General features: G+C 36.6%; 3 protein-coding genes across 5 annotated transcripts; 2 read left to right on the top strand and 1 right to left on the bottom strand.

The window, feature by feature from the left end:
- The first annotated feature begins 6,092 nt into the window (after positions 1 to 6,092).
- On the top strand, positions 6,093 to 10,441 carry LOC121243850 (putative lysine-specific demethylase JMJ16). 3 transcript variants are annotated; one of them, XR_005936308.1, is made up of 5 exons: positions 6,093 to 6,445; positions 8,868 to 8,939; positions 9,372 to 9,440; positions 9,545 to 9,676; positions 9,822 to 9,879. XR_005936308.1 is itself a non-coding variant. In XM_041141917.1 (4 exons), the coding sequence occupies exons 2-4, from the start codon at positions 9,303 to 9,305 to the stop codon at positions 10,140 to 10,142; spliced, it is 549 nt and encodes a 182-aa protein (XP_040997851.1). In that variant the 5' UTR covers positions 6,093 to 6,445; positions 8,868 to 9,302; the 3' UTR covers positions 10,143 to 10,441. The 3 variants fall into 3 exon arrangements, 1 of the variants encoding a protein (XP_040997851.1); XR_005936307.1 differs by having other exon boundaries at positions 9,372 to 9,676; XM_041141917.1 differs by having other exon boundaries at positions 8,868 to 9,440; positions 9,587 to 9,676; positions 9,822 to 10,441.
- A 1,344-nt stretch (positions 10,442 to 11,785) lies between these two features.
- LOC121243851 (LRR receptor-like serine/threonine-protein kinase RGI5) lies at positions 11,786 to 16,236 on the top strand. The gene is given in 4 exon segments (XM_041141918.1): positions 11,786 to 12,675; positions 12,678 to 13,328; positions 13,331 to 15,163; positions 15,602 to 16,236. Coding segments are annotated over 4 exon segments (3,228 nt in total). The 5' UTR covers positions 11,786 to 12,314; the 3' UTR covers positions 15,985 to 16,236.
- Positions 16,237 to 19,648: 3,412 nt separating this feature from the next.
- Positions 19,649 to 21,441, bottom strand: LOC121244982. Its single transcript, XM_041143239.1, has 2 exons — positions 20,836 to 21,441; positions 19,649 to 19,773 (listed from the first exon to the last, which is right to left on the bottom strand). The coding sequence occupies exon 1, from the start codon at positions 21,362 to 21,364 to the stop codon at positions 20,840 to 20,842; it is 525 nt and encodes a 174-aa protein (XP_040999173.1). The 5' UTR covers positions 21,365 to 21,441; the 3' UTR covers positions 19,649 to 19,773; positions 20,836 to 20,839.
- Positions 21,442 to 23,339: the final 1,898 nt, after the last annotated feature.

Raw genomic sequence — 23,339 nt, 5'->3', positions numbered from 1 at the left:
GCTCCCCATCAGGACTACATGAGTAGATTTCTGACACGTATTACTGTCACTAACAGAGTCAAAGTGCAACGTGGCACGAATATTATGGACAGTGTACGTACATGATGTGTCGTATATGGACAGTGTACGTATATGAAGCAGCTTACCCGTCAGAATTGCATGGTCGTATATACAAGGTTTTGAACAGAAAAAAATCTATTTATTATCTTAATTTTTATATTTTTTTATTATTCTACGATATAATATTAAATAATATATATATAATTAAAATATAATAAATAATTTTTAATTATTTAATATTATATTATAAAATAATAAAATGATGATAAAAATTAAAATGATGAGTAATTGTCTTTGAACAGACATGCAATGGATGTTTGGTTGCAGCTAGCATGTTAATGTCGCCTGGCCCAGTAAATTATAATAATAATGCTGCAATATCATTATATTTAAATTTGTAATAAAAAAGGTATGCAGAAGAGACAAAAAAAAAAAAAAAAAACAAAGATAGTCGTATTAATTTAATGGGGCACCGAAATCTGTCGATATCATTCGCAGTACACGCCAACACGTAACGATGTGAGAGCATTAATGTGAATGTGAATGTCTTGATCCGGTCTGTTGATCCATGCCGTTTAAATTCTCTGCGTTTATACGTGTACGTACGTACTGTGCCCTCCAAAGTCAAAAATATAAATCTTGTTAATTCAATGCAGAAAATTAATGATCGATGTTCCTGATTTTAAATTTTATTATTTTGAGTCACACGATATATCAACTAATTAAATGGATAGTTACTTTAAATATGAGAAAATTTTTGACAAAAATGCTTATATATATATAGAGAAAGTCTCCTATGCCATCTCAAGTTGACACTTCTATTTGACCGCTAATCAAAATTAAAATTTTTTTTACTTAGTGATTAAGGAAATGATTTTAAGTATATTAGTGTATTTTTTTTTATTTTTTAAATGTATTTAAATATATTAAAAAAATGTGAAAAAAAAAATTTACGCTGGGCGGTATGCTCAGCGGTCAAGATGGGGCGGCATAGTAGCCGCACCCATATATATATATATATGTAATCAGTTATATGTTATGAAAATGATTATTTTCTATCAAAATGAATTTATTCTCATTGTAAATAGTTATTCTCGTCATAAATAATTTATCATAAATATTCTTTTTTCGTGCATATGGTCATGTATATGGATTATTGTAGTTATGGGTAGCTGACATTATGAAAAGAAAAAATTTATTCATCATCTCAACTCCCATCATCTCATGATGTGGCATTAAATGATAGGTTTACAAGTGAAATATAATAAATAATTTTCAATCACCTAATGCCATATCATAGGATGATGGAAGGATGGTAGAAGTTGAAATGATGAGTAGCATTACTCTTATGAGAAAAATACAGTTTGTCTTGACTCACTTCTTCTTGGAGTGACTACATGCATATGATGTTTTGTGTCTTATGTTTTTGTTGCAAGTAGGGGTGAAAGATGCACACAAAAGTTGTGACCCCAAAATGTGTGTATCCTCGGAGCAAGAGTGAACAGCCATACGCATTTGCATGTCATGTTTGTGTCCTTTTCTTATGAATGTGTGTACATGCAATAATAAAGTAGGGGAGGTAATAAAGCCAATATTTTTTTTTTTCCTTTGAAAATGCACACTTTTGCAGGCAGAGTTGCAAGCCAACCCCATGCACCGACGTCCTGATCAGTTTCCTAGTGGACAAGATCAGCATTCAGCACCAATAATCCGATTTATTTTGCTTTATTTTCTACCTAATTTTTTTTTCATTGATATTATAATATCAATAAAAAAATTAAAAAAAAAAACTTGGGGCAATCAGGTCACTCTAATCAAGACAGATATAGGAGCATTATCCTAAGGTTATCTTCAAATAACTCCAAAGTGTGTGTATATATATATATATATATATATATATATATATATATATATATATATATATATATATGATCATTGATCCATGTCCTTTTTAATTACCAAAACTTCCTAGATAGATCAGACAATATATGCTAGCATCACAAACATTAATTTCTTATCTGCTCTCCAACATCTACCAATAGAAATTAAAATGACATAATCAGTTTTCAAATATTATGGTACATTATCTTTACCAAATGAGTTTCTATTAGAGGACGTAAGATCTTGGTAATCAATGGCTAAACAAAAAAAAAACTTGGTCAATGTTTATCATAGAATTATATATTACTATTTTCTTAAATAATGTTATATCTGTTAAATCATCACTTGATCTAAAAGTTTAAACTTATGAAAAGAAGTAAATTTAATTATTTGTAATATATTCTTAACACTGCCCCTCACATGTGGACCAGATCAATGATCTTCCTTAATGAGTGAGCTCAACAGTAAAATATTATTTAATTAAATAAGATAGAATATAAAATCAGAATTTGAATGCATGAATTCTATTGATTTAATATTATATAAAATCATCATTTATTCTAAAAATTAAACTGATAAAAAAATATAAATTTAATTATTTATATTATATTTTTAATAAGATCTCGTGATTATATATGTTCATCATTGAGATCAGAACTCAAACTTGTGCGTGGGTTCATGTGCATTTGTGGGAGATTGTTTCTGCATGCATGCTGATTTGTGCTATAATTAGAATATTATAAGCTTAAAAAAATAATGGTTTAGAAAGTTGCCACGTGTATCTTTCTTGTGGCTATAATTTTTTTCCCAATATATAATCTATTAATTAATGCTGTTGAAGCTAATTAACAATATGCATTAATTAATTAAAGATAAATAGCTAGTAGTTTCCCTTGTCAAAATAGCATTGATTGTTATCTACTGCTCACTAACTTTGTCCCCCCGGCCTATATATAAGGACCCTAACCCTTCTTCTTTTCACATTGATGCAATGCATTTTATCAATACTAGTCTATTCATTTAGTAGTTTTATTTATTTATTTTAATAATTAATCATGTACGTCCAAACTCTCATAAAACTAATTTACAAAAGCTGATGGAACATATGAAAATTAGAGGATAGAAAATTGATACACTTATATGTGGTGCCTCCTGCTTAGCCCACTTGAGATTGAACGGTGACTGAAATATCGGGATATTTAACACATAGCTACACATATCTCATACATAACAGATAAAATATAATACACTTAAGTACACTAACAGTATGCAATAAAAATTACAGCGGAATAATAATGAAAGTCAACTAATCTAAACAATGCGATAAGCAATTGTAAAACACATAGTACCGTTACTAAACAGAATACCCAACTTTTTTGTTTTCTTAAAACATGTATCATATAAGATATAGTATCCCAAAAGTATAAGTAATTTTAAACTCTCAAACTACGAGGCCTTCTCAAAATATTGTTCCTCAAAAAGTTGAGACTTAAGTCATAAGTTTCCCATAAAATATTTTAGGTTCTCGTTCTCTTCATCACTTCTGTCCCATCAGGACTCAGACACCAAAAGATCCCATGGGATTGCTAAGGCTCTGGTGGTAATAGTCTTAAGTCTTTTATTGTTACCTTTGCGTCAGCCAAGGCCTTCGAGGCTTGTTCAAGAAAAGTAGACAACTGGTCTATATTCCACCAAAATTTCAAATTCTTGGATGGTTGGTAGATCGTAGCATCGATCTCGGTCTCACTAATACTAGCTAGAATTTTCCTGAAAAGCGAGGTCGTGTGTTTTAATGTGTCTACAGTATAGTCATAACGAGCCTGTACAGTAAACTCGTCATTTATCATGGAACTGTCTAGGTTCATAGTTCTCAGAAATCCGAGGTACCTGTCACAATTTCTACCATTTCAATTGGGGAATGGTAATAGAAACTACCACAATGAGATTTTGAGAAATTTAAGCAAGAAAGCATGCATCATACAATAGTTAACACAAACATACAAAAAGTATATCATGAAATGCGTGTATGGACATGTTCTAGACATATGACTTGATCGAAACATGACTTATGCATTTAACCATTTCCAAAAGACTTGTAAAAAAGACATTGACATTTTCAGAAAACATCTTTGAGTTTTCTTTTTTTTTAGTTGAACTTAATCAAAACTTACATTATCAAAACATATCACAAGGTCTTCATCAAGTGATCTTTATCATATCATGAGATTTTTATCAAGTGATCCATAACATATGAGCTCTTGTTCTTGTTCAGAGGGTGGACACGTCACGATTCCCCTTTTGCACCTCGTGTTCCTACTAATTATTGCACCATCAACAGTTCGTGCACATGATGAATACGTCATAAACAGAGTCATTTCATATTAACTTGACAGTTGTTCATCGAATTAGGAGTTACCACTCCATTCTTAAGCATTCTAGAGTGGACAGATGAGTTGCACTAGGACATTCCCCCCGCCCTAGCACTTGGGGTCTTGATAAAACCTTTAGACTATTTTTTTTTAAAACATTTTTTAAAACACTTCTCTCAAATGCATGTAACATGAGACTTAAGACTTACGTTCTTATACTTACATATAACATATGAAATGCCGTGCATAAAATAACCAAGCATAACATGTTCAATTTATGACATGATAACATAAATCACATGAGATATCAAAACATCTACATGGAACTATGAAAAATGGCCTTGGCCAAAATGTATAAGTGCAAAAACATGAAGAATCATCACTTAAACATATTTCAAACTTTAAACATATTGCTTAGAAATCAAGGCATAATGAAACAAAGCATGAAATCATAACATAGGCTAGACCTACAACCTCTAAGACATGGTATAGCCAAATCATCAAGCGTCACAAAATAACATCATTATTTTCCTTGAAACCGAAACATGCAAAGGACATTCTTGTCATTTTATCTCAAACCAAAATACCTCCCACCATTCAGCTTCAAGGGTTTCTTGAAAACCCTAAATCATTTTTCATAAAAACGTGTAGAAATCTTATGTGTTTCACCATTCTCGAATTCGTTTGAGATTTGGATCTCATTTTGAGTTGGAGAAATGATATGTATGTGTAGAAGCTAAAAGAAAATCGAGCCTAACCCTGTCTCTCTTTGAAGGTGGTGAAATCTTCCCTTGATAGGAAATCTTCTTTGTTTAATTGGAAATAAAATGTAAGAAAGGATGAGAATCTTCAAGTGAGTATGTGAGAGTTGTGTGGAGAGGGTGATGGTTCATGCAAATTCTGAAAAATGACAAGGGAAAAGCCTATATGCATGTACTCCCTCCTTTTTATAGTAGTCTCTTCACTTCCCGCTTTAGTTGCCTCTAAAATCTTTGCATGAGTGACAAGTGGCATGGGTGTCTTCTCCCCTCCTCTCCAATGTCGAAAAGTCTCTTACAATTCCAACTTTTGATTGCATTGGAAAGGGAAAAACTACCTGGCCGAAAATCTACTTTTTTTCTTTTATGCCCTTCATTTTTCTTAAGTAAATATTTCCTCAATGGTACTTGTGTAAAACATTTTATGCCTCTTGCTTTCCCCAACAAGCAACCATTGGTATGAGTGACAAGTAGCATAGGCGTGTGCCTTGTCCTTTGCCGCCATTCTTCTCCTCTCCTTCCCTTTTTGTTGCTTCATCTTCTATTTGCTCCTTCCCAATGTAACTTTTCATGTGCCATTGATTCAAATTACAAAAAATAGACTCGCATTATTTTCTATTTTTTGGTTATGTATAGAAAAGTGAATGGAAAATAAACTAATGAAATTAATGCTTTATTTTTTTTCTGTAGCAATTAATATTTGCACTTGATACCAATTTCCTCTTCAAATCTTCCCAACATTATTCTATAGAAGTTTTTAATAAGAAAAACTATATTATCAAGTTGGTGTGTAAAACACACATAGTAAAATGTTTATATGGTATAGTTTGATTTGGAAGATAAATTTTAAAAATTGAATTTTACAAATCAAATCTTATTATTTAAGTGATATGAACGGTATGTTCTATACACTGACTTGAAAATAAAATAGAATAAGCGTAGAAGATATCATATGATATCCTCATCTACTTACCAATCACAAGAAAACATAGATTTTTTATTTTCCCTAAAATTTTCTCCCGTTTTCTTGACTCTAGGTGGTAAAGCAAACATAGTATTTAGTTTTCAGCTTAAATGGTGATTTGAGAGTGGGCCATACACAACCTATCCATTTAAGCCCAAGCCCATATCCCCCAAGAGTGGGCTATCACAAAGAGTCTTGGAGGGCCTGATGTTCACACGTATTCTGGCCCCTGAGCGCACGATAGACAAAACGTTACAGTTACCGCATCGGGAAAACAGTGAACGAAGAATACAAGAAGCCGGGAAAAGCAGTAGTCTTGGAGAGCAAAGTGGATTCCGAACTCCTACATCTATAAGAAACAGAGCTCATGAAGTGGCGCAGGATATGAAGAATGTCACTTCTACTTCAACCTTGTAAGTCTCTTTGTTCCCCCAGCAGCAGCTTACCTGTGAACAATTCAACTGTTTTATGCAACAATTAATGTCCAAAACAAAGCATTTCCAAGCAACCCCAAATCCCCAGCTTTAAAACCCTTCAATATTCACTCAACTTCCACTGTTGGGGTCTCTTCAAAATCTAGTATTTGTGAAGAATTTTCCGATTCGGGGAGGTAACCATGCTGCCTTTTGCTTAAGGAATGAGGTTTTCTTATGGTTTTTCGAGTACCCAATTGCCCCAAAAGCACCGCAGTGAAAATAATAAAGGGAAATGAAGAGCTTGAATTACAAGAGTTGATGAGCGCGAGCACTGGTATTCGACTAGTCCAACGCCAGTCAAGTTTAAATTTTGACTAAATTTTCTCAAAATCAGCTGCACTGAAGCCAAATCACCCCAACTCAAATTATGAGATAAGTAAATGTAAAACTAAGCCAAACTTAGCGAGTTACTGTTCATCAACCGAAGAATTTTTTATTCCCAATTTTCTCTCCCTTCACTCCCGCGTCTCCTTCATCCTTTTTTCTCTTAGTTTTCGCATCCTTTCTCTTCCTTTCTCTGGGCGAATCTCTTCGTTTCTGTCGAGCAACGTTGATGTCGTCTCCGTCTTTCTCTTCCCTTGGTCTCTCTCTCTCTCTCTCTCTCTCTCGCCGTCTTCCCCCTTCGAGCTTGAGCAGGATGTTATGGGTAAACTACACTTTACCCAGTACGTGAGAAACAATTGCAGAGGAACAAAACAAGAACACTGAATTTAAGAAAACCCAAGAATCAAGAAAGTGATTCTTGGAAGAGGCTTTCGAGGAACGTCCAACCTCCAGACGAATTCTTATTATTCTGAACAAAAACCATTTACAATGCACTCAACCTTTTAGACTAGTCGAGTAACAAAACGCCCCGTTTTACAACATTACACAAACTCACCGTATTGACTACTTTCAGTTAAAACCGTTATTTTCCATCATTAAACAAAGAGAATTGTTACAGATATAAAGAGATTATAAAAAATAAACCCACAAAATGAAGTGTCTTTATAGAATCCGTTAGATCTACTTTATAATAAAAGTAACTTTACAATCTGACGTACCACATCAAGTCACATCAATTTATAAATTTATTTTTATTTAATCTCTTTATGCCTAAAGTATTTTTCTTAATCAAAACACACAGTTTCACTAACTCATCAAATGCCCCGTTTAACTTCCCATCCTCACAACAGACTTCATTTTGTTATTAACTAACTTTCAGCCCCTTACACAGGACAGAACGAGGGGTGCTGCCAATTCGTTGATTTGAGGTCTATTGATAAATTTGGATTCTGGGCTTTCTTTTTAGAATAGTTTTCGAAGTATGAAAACAAGTACAGGGGTTTCGAAGTATGGATTCTGGTCATATTATATATATGTTTTTTGATTGTGGGTGTTGAAGAGCTTTACATTCGAGCTTTTGGTTGAGAATTATATTTGGCTCGAGGCAGAGTGGTTTATAAAGGTAGGAGAATTCAGCTTAAGCTTCAATTTCAAATAGTTGCTGGTTTCAATTTTTCTGCTTTAGAGAATTTTTCTGCTTAAGCTTCAATTCCAAATAGTTACTGGTTTCAATGAAAAACTTTGGAACAAGTGTAGGAGGGGTGCTATATTAATACAAGCATGTTGGATGGGTGTCGAAAATGTGGACTTTGAATCTGTGAGATATTGACAGGATTTATGTGATGGCTTTGTGTGTGAGCCACTGACTTATCTTGTTGATGATGTTGCTTTATAGTTTGATATTTCAGTTGCGTTAGAAAGTGCCAAGCAGGAAAGCACTTAATTGAGCATTTTATATCCTACCCTATTAAGATCACTGTAAAACAACAAAGGAGAAAAGAAGCAAGAGAAACAGTTGTCGTTTGGGAGGGTGAGACCGTCATTTAGGTTCCAAACAAGGTAACACACTTTAATTTGCCGTAAGAATAAAATATAGGCAGAAACACTTGCTAATTCCACATGTAATCACATTCTCTCATGGAAAACACAGCTCTTTTACTAGTATGTTATGTTTCAGATGACTGTCATGTCCTTTGGGAGTATGCTGGATTGGCTTGATTGCTTGCAGTTGACCTTCATCATTTTTCTTCCTGCTTATTTCTTTTCCCTATGATTGCTTCTCTTGTTTGCTTGCTACAGCCAATTTCTTTTTCGATAAGTAAACACAAATATGTATTACAAAGCACAAAGGGGACCACCTGACTAGGTAGGTGAAAATCAGTGGATGTCAACTGATTTTAGCAGTGAGGATAATCAGTTGGATTCTACTTCAATATCCTTCCCAAATGTTATGTGTTTTTTATCTAGTGCATTCCTAAATTGCTTGTTTATTGACATACTCATTAGTAATTGATTTTTAAAATTTAATTTTCAGTGCTGATGGGCACAAAGCGCAGACGGTCTTGTATTAGTGATGAGAATGAGGAAAGTCTCTCAGTTCCACCAGGTTTTGTGTCTCTTACATCCTTCGTACTGAAGAGAGTAGAAAAAAGTGAAGAAATAAATAATTCCATGTCCTTCATGAGTGCATCTAAACAAGAGCCAATCAAGATGGACACCATGTCAGACATGATTGATATTGCGGATTTGAAGACATCTCTTAAACAAAGACCATGGATACTTTCTTAAAAATGAATGCAATTTTATATGTTCACAATATTATTTAGGGACAAACCGAGAGGGAGTTGAATGCTGATGGTTTGGTTTTGCTGTGACAGAGTGATTGCGTCAATATGTTTTATAGGGTGGCGTTGAGTATATCTTACCTCTGGATGATTTGTGTTAAGAATACGGAGTTGAAGGATCAAAAATGGAATCTCTTTTTTTTTTTTTTTTGGTTGAAAATGCTAGTTATGGTGGTACTTTGTTTCTTTTGCAGGATCTCCCTAAAACTTGCCTTCCAAAAGGAGTTATTCGAGGATGGCCAGATTGTAATGACTGTCTAAAGGTTGATTCTCATTAGTTATAAATATTATTCTGTCTGTATTATATGATTCGTAGGTACTAGTTTTCAACTTTCCAATGCACTTGAAAATTTTGATGCATTACCAGGTCATGTTCTCTTGTTTCCTTGATGCTCATTGTTGGTTGTAGTATTTTGAACAGGTAACAGCAAGGTGGCGTCCTGAAGAGGCAGGCAGGAGTATCATTGAGGAGGCTCCTGTTTTCTATCCCACAGAGGAGGTATTTCCTATCTAACTTCTATAAAGCATTTTGTCAGTTCTGTCTTCATTTTTGTGCTCTCAGTGTCTCTGTTTTTCTTAAATGTGAAGTGTTTCTTTTCATGTAGAAATTTTAATTCAGGATGACCTTGAACCTCTTGCTGTAGGAATTTGAAGACAGTGCTGAGTATATTCCGAGCATACGCCCTAAAGCAGAAGCGTATGGAATTTGTCGTCTTGTTCTTCCTCCGTCATGGCAACCTCCCTGCCTAATAAAGGAAAAGAACATATGCGAAGATTCTACGTTTGTCACTCATATTCGGCGGATAGATGGGCTTCAAAATCAGTATTCACAGAGTAAAATTGCTAGGTTTCATGGAAATATGAAGGGTAAGAGGAGGAGTTTGAGGATAAGTTCAAAGAATGGCTATAGTGGTGAAGATACCACAAACCCCTATGATGTTGAAAGCTTTGAGCCTGATCAGTGATCATGGTCCAGAATTTACTCTTGAAACTTTAAGGATTGATTGCTGTTGGGATTTTTTTTCACTGTATTGGGTTGCTTCTATTCATGGTGGCCACAAGATAACAGTCCAGCTGGTATTTTCACTGTATTGAGTTTTGTGGCTGGTTGTTAATTTGTGTTTGTGGGCGATGGAAGTTAATTGTAGCATGTCTTCGAGAGTAGAAAAAATAAAGTTATATGTGGGCGATGGATTTTTCTTGATTTGGTGTTTGTGCATTTTTTGTGGAAGTCAAGTAGTTGCTGGTTTTCTTTATCCTTGAATTTACTCTGCACATAATTTCCTATTTCCAGTTTTTGGCTTCTTACCCTCTACAGGTGTGCTTAATTTGTTAATTTCAATTTATTAAAATATATAATATTATATTATTATTTTGAATTTGGGATGACTAGTCTAATGTGGATTAGGTTGAGAATTCTGAAGATGGGTTCCCAAGATGCCTATGACACTCATATTTCATAGGGATATAAACAGTATTTTGATAGCAAAATAGCTCAGTTTGATCAGCATTCATGAGAAATTTTGCAACATTAATGAAAGAGGTATCTCATGGGCTGAACATTTGGAATAATACAGTCAAAACCTAAAAGAAAACCCTAATCGTTACTTGTGCCCTAAAGTATTAAAAAAAAAAAAAAAATCAAACCCTCTCTCTATGTCTCACGTGATTATGAACATTTTTCCTTTTTCTTTTGCTCCACTCCAAAAACAAAACCCACCACCTCCTCCTCGGTAACCAAATCACCCAACTCTTTGAACTTCACCACACCACAGTAATCATGCAGTAAAAAACATAAAATTATGCATGTTACACCAGCTTTGGCTTTAAGCACTAAGCAGATGCTCCAATTAAAACTCTCTGTACATGCACGCCACCCTTCTACCTTCTCCCTTTATAATAATAAACGCTGAGACCACCTTTGATGCGCATAGTTTATATGCCAGAGAAGACATTTTAAATTGGTTTGCTTATTCCAAGTCTCCAACCCTTAAAAACCTTTCACAATCTCCTAAGCTGCCTCATTCCTGTATTATCATCAAAGTCTTTCTCTTCCCTAGGCACTTGGGCAGGCAGGTGTACCTCCTCCGTGGACATGGATGATGGAGCTAGCTCTGAATCTTTTGGTACTGTCAAACCTGTTTTCCAGGAAATCTGACTCACATTGGTTGGAAGTACCCTTTAAGCTTTCATTAGATTATCATTTGTTGTATCTTTTTCAGCAATAAATATAAGGCTGATACTGAGTTATCTGACTTACAAACAGTAATTACATATAATGACTACCTTAAAATAATTCAACCATTCTCTCAAATTTGTCTTGGTGTTTATTTTTTCTGACAGTTTCTCTAGAGATCTCGTGGGGTTAAAACATGTTGACGTGTCAGCAATGCTGGAAAATCTTATCCTGTTTAAAGAAGCCCTGGCCGTTGGATTATAATTCAATCACTCTCACTATCCCTAATTGAGAGAGATGAGCAGGAAGAAAGTAAGAAGAGCACCTCCACCGCAAACTGCCAGCACCGTCCCCACAAAATTCGGCGCAGAAAGCACAAACCAGTGGGGCCCGAATAATTGCACCAACACTGTTGGTGGTTTAATTGTCTTCAAAGTCTCATCGACATAAAATAACAAAGACACGAGTCCCTGCAACTCCAAACTCGGGACACTACTCAGAAGTCTTTCTGCACAAAGAAAAACAAAGCCACTAAACCACCACTGTCGCCGCCGACACCAGCACCACCAGTGAAATCATTCAAGCAGTGTCATGCATTGTTGGAGTTCCATGATCTAAAATAGCTTGGACTTAAGCAAGTCACCACCACTAGGAAAGGTGGCATTTGCCGGTAAGAAAGATAGCACCCTCCTGCCATTAAAGTTTTTGACTATATTCAACACTCTGTTCCACCATAGAGATACATGACAATGACCCCATGTTTTGCTGTTCACATGCATGGATTCAACGTCCTGGTGTGAAGTATAAGCATCCCCAACACTACCAGTAACCTCCTTCACATGCATATTATCTCCTACATTGGGTTTTTAGCATAATCACGGCCATCACCGCCGCTGGAAACACTACTTCACCAACTCCATTTCTTAACCTTCGTATATCACCAATCACGTAGCCATTTCCCATGGCCCGAATGAAAAATATCACCCATTTTGTTACATTTTCCTCATTCTTCTTCTACCTAACCATGATCAAAACTTTGCTGGTTACTTCCCTTTCATCTGATGGACAGGCCCTTCTCTCCCTTCTCTCTGTTGCCGACCCTTCCGCCAAAGCATCCTCCTCTATTCTTTCCTCGTGGAACCCATCAAGCCCAACTCCGTGTACATGGCAAGGCATCACATGCTCTCCACAAAACAGGGTTATCTCCCTATCTCTCCCAGACACTTTCCTCAATCTCTCCTCTCTGCCCCCACAGCTCTTCTCCCTCTCATCTCTACAACTTCTCAACCTCTCTTCCATCAATGTCTCTGGCATCATACCCCCTCCTTTGGCAAACTTACTTATCTTCGCCTCATTGATCTCTCCTCCAATTCCCTCACAGGTCCCATTCCTCCAGAACTCGGCACTCTCTCTACCCTCCAATTCCTTTTCTTGAACAGCAACAAATTGTCTGGTAGGATACCTCAACAACTAGCTAACCTGACCTCACTAGAAGTTCTCTGTCTACAAGACAATCTCCTTAACGGGTCAATACCATCACAGCTAGGCTCTTTGGTTTCCCTCCAAGAGTTTCGAATAGGGGGTAATCCATATCTAACCGGAGTAATTCCTGCTCAATTGGGACTACTCATTAATCTCACTACATTTGGAGCTGCGGCAACTGGTCTTTCCGGTGTGATACCACCCACATTCGGAAACTTGATCAATCTGCAAACGTTGGCACTTTATGAAACTGATGTATTTGGTTCTATACCACCTGAACTTGGGCTGTGTTCGGAGCTAAGGAACTTGTATTTGCACATGAACAAGCTCACTGGTCCAATCCCTCCACAACTGAGTAAGTTGCAAAAGCTCACTAGCTTGCTTCTTTGGGGCAATGCACTATCTGGACCAATTCCAGCTGAGCTTTCTAATTGTTCGTCGCTTGTGGTGTTTGATGTCTCTGCCAATGATATTTCTGGAGAAATCCCGGGGGACTTGGGAAGCTAGTGGTTCTTGAACAGCTTCATCTATCAGACAATGAGCTAACGGGGAAAATACCGTGGCAGTTGAGCAATTGCACAAGCCTCACTGCTATTCAGCTCGATAAGAATCAGTTATCAGGGACGATTCCATGGCAGGTTGGTAACTTGAAATTCTTGCAGAGTTTTTTCTTGTGGGGCAATTCGGTGACTGGCACCATACCGTCTTCATTTAGGAACTGCACGGAACTGTATGCGCTTGACCTTTCGAGGAACAAACTTACAGGGTCTATCCCAGAAGAGATTTTTGGTTTGAAGAAGCTGAGCAAGCTTCTGCTTCTGGGGAACTCGTTATCAGGAGGGTTGCCTCGAAGTGTTGCCAATTGTCGGTCTTTAGTGAGATTGAGGCTTGGGGAGAATCAGCTTTCAGGTCAGATTCCTAAGGAGATAGGCCAACTGCAGAATCTTGTCTTTCTTGACCTGTACATGAACCATTTCTCTGGTGGCCTTCCAGGTGAGATTGCCAACATCACAGTTCTTGAGCTATTGGACATGCACAATAACTACATTACTGGGGAAATCCCATCCCAGCTTGGCGAGCTTGTGAATTTAGAGTTGCTTGATCTCAGCAGAAACAGCTTCACAGGCCGAATTCCTTGGAGCTTTGGAAACTTCAGTTACCTGAACAAGCTCATTATCAACAATAATCTACTGACAGGTTCAATTCCAACATCTGTTAGGAACTTGCAGAAACTAACTTTACTTGATTTGAGCTACAACAGCCTCTCTGACGCAATTCCACCTGAAATTGGTTACGTAAAAAGTTTGACAATCAGTTTGGACTTGAGCTTCAATGGTTTAACAGGGGAAATTCCTGAGACAATGGCCAGTTTGACACAGTTACAATCACTCGATCTTTCTCATAATATGCTTTATGGGAAAATAAAAGTTTTGAGTTCCTTAACTAGTTTAACATCCCTTAACATTTCCTACAATAATTTCTCAGGTCCCATACCTGTGACACCATTCTTTAGAACCCTATCTCTCAATTCATACCTTCAGAACCTGAATCTTTGTGAGTCCATCGATGGGTCTACATGTTCTACAAGTCTCATTCGGAGAAATGGATTAAAATCTTTCAAACCTGTTGCTTTGATTTTAGTTATTCTTGCTTCAGTAACCATTCTAGTTCTTGCATCATGGATTCTACTAATGCGCAATCCCAAGTATATGGTGGAAAAATCTTCAGGAACTTCCATATCTTCACCAGGAGCTGAAGATTTCTCCTATCCATGGACTTTCATCCCATTTCAAAAGCTCAACTTCAGCATTAACAACATCCTTGGTTGCTTGAAAGATGAAAATGTTATTGGAAAAGGCTGTTCTGGGGTTGTCTATAAGGCAGAAATGCCCATTGGTGAGCGGATTGCAGTGAAAAAGCTATGGAAAACTAAAAGAGATGAAGAACCAGTGGACTCTTTCACAGCAGAGATTCAAATTCTTGGGCACATTCGGCATAGGAACATTGTGAAGCTGCTAGGTTACTGTTATAATAAGAGTTTCAAGCTGCTTCTCTACAACTACATTTCAAATGGTAACCTAAAACAGCTGTTACAGGGGAATAGAAACTTGGATTGGGAAACTAGGTACAAGATTGCAGTTGGTTCAGCTCAGGGTCTTGCGTATCTTCATCATGATTGTGTGCCAGCAATTCTTCACAGAGATGTTAAGTGCAATAACATACTTCTAGATTCCAAGTTTGAAGCTTATCTGGCAGATTTTGGTCTTGCAAAATTGATGAACTCTCCAAACTATAATCATGCAATGTCAAGAGTAGCCGGGTCTTACGGTTATATAGCCCCAGGCAAGTATTCTGGATATTCAATCTTCTTTTATTTACATCTGCAGTGCTTGCCTTACATATAATCCATAAAACATTGTCCTTCAGTAGGATTTTATGTTTAACCACTAATCAGCTGAGATGTGTATACAATCATGCATGTATGAAGATATTATCGGAATTTATATCAATCTTCTGCAACTTTGATTCATCTGTTTTCTTCGAAAATCCTTTTTTTAGATCTTAGAGGTCATTGTTTCCCATTCCCATGGCATGGGATATCTTAAGTAGCCCAAAAAACTCGTTTTTGTACAGAATTAAGCTATTTGTACGTTGTTTGAAAAGAAAAAAGGATATCCATAGACCCTTCCCAGCAGTATTAGATATTTATGTGCTATTAAATGAAATTGTAATTTCATTTCTAATAAGGTTTCGGTCCCATTGCAGAATATGGATACGCCATGAACATAACAGAGAAGAGCGATGTCTACAGCTATGGTGTGGTGCTGCTGGAAATTTTAAGTGGGCGCAGTGCAGTTGAACCCCACGTGGGTGATGGGCTCCATATTGTTGAGTGGGTGAAAAAAAAGATGAGAAGCTTTGAGCCTGCCGTATCAGTGCTAGATGCAAAGCTCCAAGGCTTAGCTGATCAAATCGTGCAAGAGATGCTTCAAACACTTGGAATTGCTATGTTTTGTGTGAACTCTTCACCAGCAGAGCGGCCAACCATGAAGGAAGTGGTGACCCTATTAATGGAGGTGAAGAGCCCACCTGAAGAATGGGGAAAGACTTCTCAACCTCTAATAAAGCAGTCCTCAAATCAAAGTTAATTTTTTTAGTATCTTTTTCTCTCTCTCTCTCTTCCTTTTGAGGGTATCAACAATTGGTTTTATTTTGCATTTTGCATCCCAAGAAAAGAAGAAATGAGTGATGTTATTATGGATAATGAGGAAGAAGTCCTAGGTTAATGGCACTATCAAGTTTGGATGGTGGTCTTGGGCTTGTGCAGTTCTGAAAACAAGAATGTGGTTCATTTCACACATCTTGTTCTTTTAAAATCTCCACTGTCATGGTCTCTAACGTTCAATCCGATACTTTCTGGATATAGAAATAAAAAGAATTACTTTGATAATGAGACTTTTGAAAACATGTTTTTCTTTTCAAGATTTAGACAAAATCTTAGCTCTACCTTGAATTGACCATCAATTTTACTATACAATGTATAATACTATACAACTTCCTCACATTTATATTTCATGTAGGCCCTGTGCTGCAGGATATAAATGCAGATACAGAAACAGGCCATGCCTTCCTTCCCCTCCCCCACATGCATGCTTTGCCCTCTTGTCCAAATGGTAGATTCGTCTCCCACATCTTAGTTCTCTCACCTGGACCATGCTATCCCAGTTTCTCAGAAGCATTGGTCAATAAGAAGATAAAAAAAGGATTTTATAAGCATTTCACCAGTTTGAATAAATCTTCCAATAAGAACTAATCAGTGCCACATTGAGAAGATGCTAGCACATTAATACTTCCCCAATAGATCTATGAACAATTCAATGCTTCACTTTTGGTGTGATTCTCTCTTCCTTTTTTAGGGAAAAAAAAAAAATCTTTGAGAGCATGGCACAAAAAGATAAAGCAAAAGCCAGAAAACATTCATCTTATTTTGGAACCTCCCCAGTAAGGAATGAGGGGACCGGAAGAGTAGTTTCAAAAAGGAGAACCCCTAGACAGCCCTACTTTCACTAGAAAGGAACCTTGTCCTGTCCATAGCAAAGTGGTCTCCTTCTCTATAGCATGACCATGGGTCTCTCTTTTCGCTTTCTGGTCTATTTCTTGTCCAAATTTGTCTGGTTTTTCTTTTTAATGCTAGAGAGAAAACTCTTGTTCCTTTATTTTTCTACTCGAACTGGTCTTGGTGTCATCATTTACGTGATGAAACTTTTTATTACATCATAAATCGGTTTTAAATACGGATTTTCTGAAAAGTGGGATGTAGTATTAGCTGGGGGAACTTGAAATAAGATACCAAAATTGAAGAGAGAGAAACAAAATCATTTTCCAAATTTAACACTGAATTAAACTCATGTTCTTAGGTATTGGTCAAAATGCCAAAAAAAAAGGTCATTCGTTAAAAATTTATTGCAAGCTCCAAGTTCTTGACTAAACCTGTCGATTAAGCCATACCATCTCACTTTCCAATGTTCTCATCGGCATCCTTTCCCAAGAAAACTAGCTTTTATCCCGTGCAATACACAGAGAGAATAAATATTTCACCCAACAGTAGAAATAGTTCACCACTTTAAGTGGAAATAGCTTCTTGCTGATTATATTAAGAGAATAAATACTCTTACCCAACAGTGGATGCAATACTTCAGGCAAAGAAATCACCATATCAGCCGGATACAGTTTAAAGATGAAGGAAAAGGATGGTCATGGCATTATAACAACCACATGTATCTGTGGTTCAGGGTATGAATCTGTTTGTGTTTGCGATAGGCTCTGTTGATTATCTTTAACTCTTGAGGACCTTCAAGGCTGATATTTTGCAATTTCTTGTCCATTGCATTTGCTTGACGTGTTAAGGATGATATTTAGCCGTTTTACATCAATTGCATATGGTTGTTGGTAAAATATGATTGAGTCAAGTAGTCTGAATTAGGCTACAAAGCAAGAAACCATGAAGATTCAAGAACTTGGATACAAAACAAGAAACCATGAGTAGGATTTTTTTGGACGTCCAAATGTTTCCTTGCAAGAATCTCTGTTGCTGTTGCTGTGAGATAGATGGATACCGCTAGTCTATGAAGAATGAGTCCCCGAACTTTAAAAGTTTCAACAGTCGATCTTCATGATTAGTAATGAAGATCCTAGAAACTCTACTGCTTTTCCATTACAGTTTAGATGGTCATTCTGTAATTAAAACTCAGTCTCTGCAGCCCCAAAATCATCAGAAATTCCTATTACACAGTTCAAGAGTATAGAACCCTGATAACAACAGAATAATTAACAAGAGAAACTCGAATAGAAGGCATAAAGATTAGAACAATAAAAAAATCAAAGAAAAAAAAAATGAAGTGAAGAGATAAAAACTGAACTCAGAACCTATCCTTATCAGTTTCCTAGAACCTTTATCTCTAAGCTCCTCAGCTTGTCCAAAAAAGACATGGCATTCCATTTCCCATTGTTCCATGGTATTCTATCCCTCTTTAGATGTTTCTGATGTTCCTATGATATGTCTTTTTTCCTTTCCTTTTCTTTCTTATTCTCCTTCTGCATAATTATACAACAATCCTTCTTTACACCTTAAGGTTGCCCGAAATCTACAGGGCATATTTTGATAAAATCTGTATGGCTCCAAATAAAGTAACGTGGGTGAAACATGGAGTTTTCCTCATCCAATGATCCATTTTCAATCTATTTTGAGGAGCAAGACAACAGCAATGAACCTTAAGAATGCCCTATGTGAATGAAGCATTAAAAAAATTCCTACTTGAGCACTCTTTAACCAGCCATTCAGTAGCATTTACCACCTAAAACAATTTTTGTAAGCTACTCTTTCTGGAGATTCTGACTGCCGACCATAGATAACCACAACCTCAAAAGGAATAAAATGCATACACGCAACCAAAAAAAAACCTCCCATTTTACCATTATCACCATTTGCAAATTCTCCTAACATGTTGGAAAGGGCAATTTGGCAACCATCAGTACACGTGTTTGTGGACAATGATCTCATCATGCTCACTGCAGTGTCTATGGAGAGAAGAAACAAATGCAGCTTTGATGATTGCGAAAAATTGGTGTTGGAGCTCAGTCTTTCGTTATTAATACCCTATATTGGATAATGGCCCAAGATGGTGTTGCTTTTTCTATTGCTACTTCTTTTCAAGAACTTTTAGCTCTTCTTCCTTTTGCTGGATCTCTTATATATCTCCGGTGCACTGATGTAACACGAATAAAATCCTTATGGTACCGCTAAAAGAAATAGAAGAAAAAAACTATACTCAGCTTGAAACCTGTGAAAGGAAGATGCAATTAGCCCTTTCAGTTGAAAAGCCGTGGCAAGTGGCCTTCCCAACTGTTTCCTACTTTCTGTGTAGCCACACAATGGTGTAATTCCAGTCTTGAGGTACCAGCAGAGAGAACTATTGCTCCATTTAGACAACCAATCTTTTTTTTTATATAAGTAAGAGCTAAATTTTATTGATATGAATGAAATAGGCAAATCCCGTTTACACAGGAAGTATACAAGAGAACACCTAAATACATTCTAAGAGCCAGAAATTAAAACCAGAAAGTCATGGACATTGTTTCCATTAAGCACAATAGCTGAAAACCAAATCAATAAAGTGTGTAGGAAAAAGTTCTGAAGCTCTGCCGTTGTACATTCCTTATCTTCGAAGCACCGTGCATTCCTTTCCAACCAAGTACACCACATAATATACAACAGAATCATCTTCTACAATGCCACCACTTGGGGACAGCCTTGAATCCCTTTCCAACAAGCTAGTCAATCCACTACCCTCAATGGCATTACCCAAGCTAAACCAACTCTTCTAAGTATCTTATCCCATAGCACTCTTGTCACTTCGCAATGCAATAATCTTTGTAGACTGACATAAAGTGAACTTCCAAGAGTTGTGTTTTGATTTATGGTCTTAGATAAAAACGACAATAACTGAGAAGAGATAGAGAATTTGATAACATAATTGAGACAACCATATTTGAGGCATATTATCTATTTAAACATTGTGTCCTTTCTTAAGAGAACATCCTTCTATTTCTACCTTGATGGTATAAGCTGGTGAAAAATGCCACCAACGACCGTATTGGGCAAATAATCATGTCTTTTGCACTGATGTGATGATCTCTGGTTGTGATCAGCAACCAACTTAGATTTTCCAAATTATTAGCAAGATAGCTTAGATCTTTTGCACAAAGAAAGAACATATGTTTTTGTAAATCGTGTATTCTGAAAGAACTTGGAATGCCATATTTTGCCAAATTGACCAGTGAAATGTCCCTTTTATGTGCTAATCATAACCTGCTTGTGTCATCACCCTGTTTTCGGAAGTCCTTATTTCTACTAGCCGCATTAGTTCATTCTTTGGAGATGTCTTTATTTCTAATGTTGTTAAAAACAATACTAACTCGTGAGATCACTTGGTTACTACCAAGAAAACGCATAGAGCTGTAAGGTAGTTTTGTATCTATTCCCTCTAACAATTACTACATCAAAAATACGAGAAACTAGATCTTCAAACTCAAAAGGACAAGCAAAATATGATTTCTGAGTGCACACAGCATTCATGATATTTGTTTCAGGCAGTTCTAGATGATGTGAAAATCACAACAAACTTAACCGGATTGTATGAAAAGAGAGAGAAATATGAAATAATAAACAACAGTATTAGTAAGTACCACAAGGCATAAGCCACTGAATGCAGTACCAATTACAAATACAGGAATTCCCCAGTTAGCAACAGTCGTCTATTTCGAATAACAAAGTGCCCATTCATTATTCAAAATTCATCACATTTTTTAAAAATCACAAATTGTTGCATCAATCAACAACTCTTCCACCTAGAATATCACCTTCCAAATTGTTCCCAACAAACACAAAGCCCAAGAAATTAAAGAAAACTAGCACTAGACAAAAACGGGCTTTCACCAACGTCATTACTCATTCAACTGCTGAAGCTCAGCCTTCAACTGCTCAATCTTCAGGCCCATTGACCTCTGCAACGCCGCTCGTTCGCTCTCCGGCAACTTCGCTAATAGCCCATTAAACATGTCTAACACTTCCTTCACAGCAGCCCGAGCACACTCCGCTTCCTCATCAAAATACACAGTCTCTTTGGACTCCATAGCCATCTCTATCTCCTCTCTAGCTTCAGCAAACTTGAGGTTGATCATGTCCACCTCTCTGTTCTGGTCAAACTCGGCCACCGAGCCACCAGACTGAGCACTGTATTTCATCAACTGGACTATCGATTTTGAGAGAGTTGGATAACGGAAATGGTGGAAATTTGAGGTGGGTGTAACGTTAAACTCAGGCCTTCGAAAAGGAACCGAGCCTGAAACGAGTTGAGTTGAAATCATTGCGAGTGAGTTAAGGGAAGATGAAGAACTGGGAATTAGAGATCGTTGAAAAGGGTATCTGGAAAACGATTTACAGAGAGAAATTTGTGCACGGTGATGCATTTTCGTTCTTCCCCAATTCTCTGCAGAACAACGAGAGCAGAGGCGGAAAGAAGAAAGTTCACTGAGGACGTAACCAAGTGGGCTGGGTCTCAATATTGAATACTGAATAGTACACCAGTGATGCAAATTTGGGCCAGGACGAGGCCCATATTAGACCCAGAAATGTTAACTAGCCCACAAAGGAAAGTGGGTGCCAAATTGCCAATTAAGCTTAATATTATACCAAAAATAAAAAATAAAAATAAACACATAAGAAAATCTCTAACTCATAAAATATGTTAGGATAAAATTACTCAAGTTCAACATGGCACACGGAAATTACGATTATGAAAAGTATAGTATAATCTATATGAATAATTATATCTAAAGACCTTTACACCACACATTATTTACATGACATAATTTGATTTGTAAAATAAATTTTGTCTTACAAATCAAATTATGTTACGTGAATGGTATTTATCGTAATGGTATACTATTGATATTGATTATATATATATATATATATATTATATATATATGTATAGGGGGAGAGAGAGAGAAGGTAATGGTGTGACAGATGGCTTAACTAACTTTAGAACAATAGGTATTACGTTGTCGTTTTCTTCTATTTTACAATTACCTAGGCAACTGTACGAGCCTTTTATTGTAGATATATATGGTTTGCCAAACTTCAGATGAAATAGATCTTTTTTTAACACTAGCTTTATTTCTTTTATTGTACTATATAGTTTGGAACAATTACTGCACGTATTAGTTTTTCTTAGAATATATAATTTTACAAGAGCTTTGGTTTTGGGATTCATGCAACTCTCATAGCTCTTCCACTACTTGTACAAGGTATTCCTCCGTCATAAGAGGAGGTTATCAATAAAATTGAAAATACCGTCACTCTTCTTAAGAGAGAAAATGAGATGCATCAATTCATATGTAAAGAAAGGAAACATTTGAACCGAAAAGGATAAAAATGAAGTAAAAATTGCATCACACATGAAAGATCACCAACACCATACTATTTTCAAGAACCACCAAAACCAAACTACCAAGTCAAAAGTCAGCTAAACTCTAATAAATCTTGGCAATCTAACACCCCCATCAAGCCGGCATGAAGATTACATAAACCCTCTCACTGTCTCGGGCATAACCCATTCTATTGCATACTCTTCCGAAGCACATTTCGACCATGGCCGAGCAGACATGACTCTTCTTGCTATGGTTCCAACAATAAGAAGCCTGTAATGGAGCTCAACATCAAGCAACGATCCTAATGCGGCAAGAGCATGTTTAGTGGTGAGCTGCTTTCCATTTGTAAGAACATACTCGTGGGAGTGAAGCGCCAGCTACAAGAGAAACAGATCTTCTATATTATGTTGATAAGTGAAAAGATCAAACTTCTCAATGTTTTACACTAATGAATATCAAATTTTTCTGGTGTCGTAATTTAGGATTCGGAAGAATAGTCCCTGTCAAAACTTATCGCCCCTTTACTCACCTGGAAGTAATAGGGACGTAAACACAATGCCTGCTGTAAAACAATTTTTTTTTTTTATCGGTAAGCAAAGATATTATATTCATATAAATAGGCCAAGCCCAGGTACACAGGAAATATACATGAAGAACACCTAGCTAGAAGTTACAATAGAGAGAAGAAGATCATGGACAATAAGTCCGTTACAAAATATGGCCCCCGCCCAAAAGAACAATGACTTAAAAAAGAAAAGTTTTAGCTCATCCATTGTTCTCTCTTGATCTTCGAAACTTCTAGCATTTCTCTCCCTCCAAATACACCAACACATGCATATTGGTACCAATTGTACCAATCTCCAAATTGCCTGCTGTAAAACAAAATTATGGAACCTACGTTCTATGTTATCAGGAAGCTACTTTCTATGCAAGTCTGGGTTTGTAACATGTTTCAGGAGAGAGAGACTCTCAAAACTTCACATGCATGTCCTCACTTTGTACACAGCCTCGC

The sequence above is a fragment of the Juglans microcarpa x Juglans regia genome, chromosome 8S (genome assembly GCF_004785595.1).
Source record: "Juglans microcarpa x Juglans regia isolate MS1-56 chromosome 8S, Jm3101_v1.0, whole genome shotgun sequence".
NCBI classification, from domain to species: Eukaryota; Viridiplantae; Streptophyta; class Magnoliopsida; order Fagales; family Juglandaceae; genus Juglans; species Juglans microcarpa x Juglans regia.
This window is presented reverse-complemented; position numbering and strand designations above follow the sequence as displayed.

Bases quoted from the DNA above. Each gene is read 5' to 3' on its own strand.
- LOC121243850 (XM_041141917.1), top strand. From the start codon at position 9,303: ATGGAATCTCTTTTTTTTTTTTTTTTGGTTGAAAATGCTAGTTATGGT. The intron at 9,441-9,586 runs GTTGATTCTCAT...TGTTGGTTGTAG, and splicing joins ATTGTAATGACTGTCTAAAG to TATTTTGAACAGGTAACAGC. The intron at 9,677-9,821 runs GTATTTCCTATC...CTCTTGCTGTAG, and splicing joins TTTTCTATCCCACAGAGGAG to GAATTTGAAGACAGTGCTGA.
- LOC121244982 (XM_041143239.1), bottom strand. From the start codon at position 21,364: ATGCATCACCGTGCACAAATTTCTCTCTGTAAATCGTTTTCCAGATAC.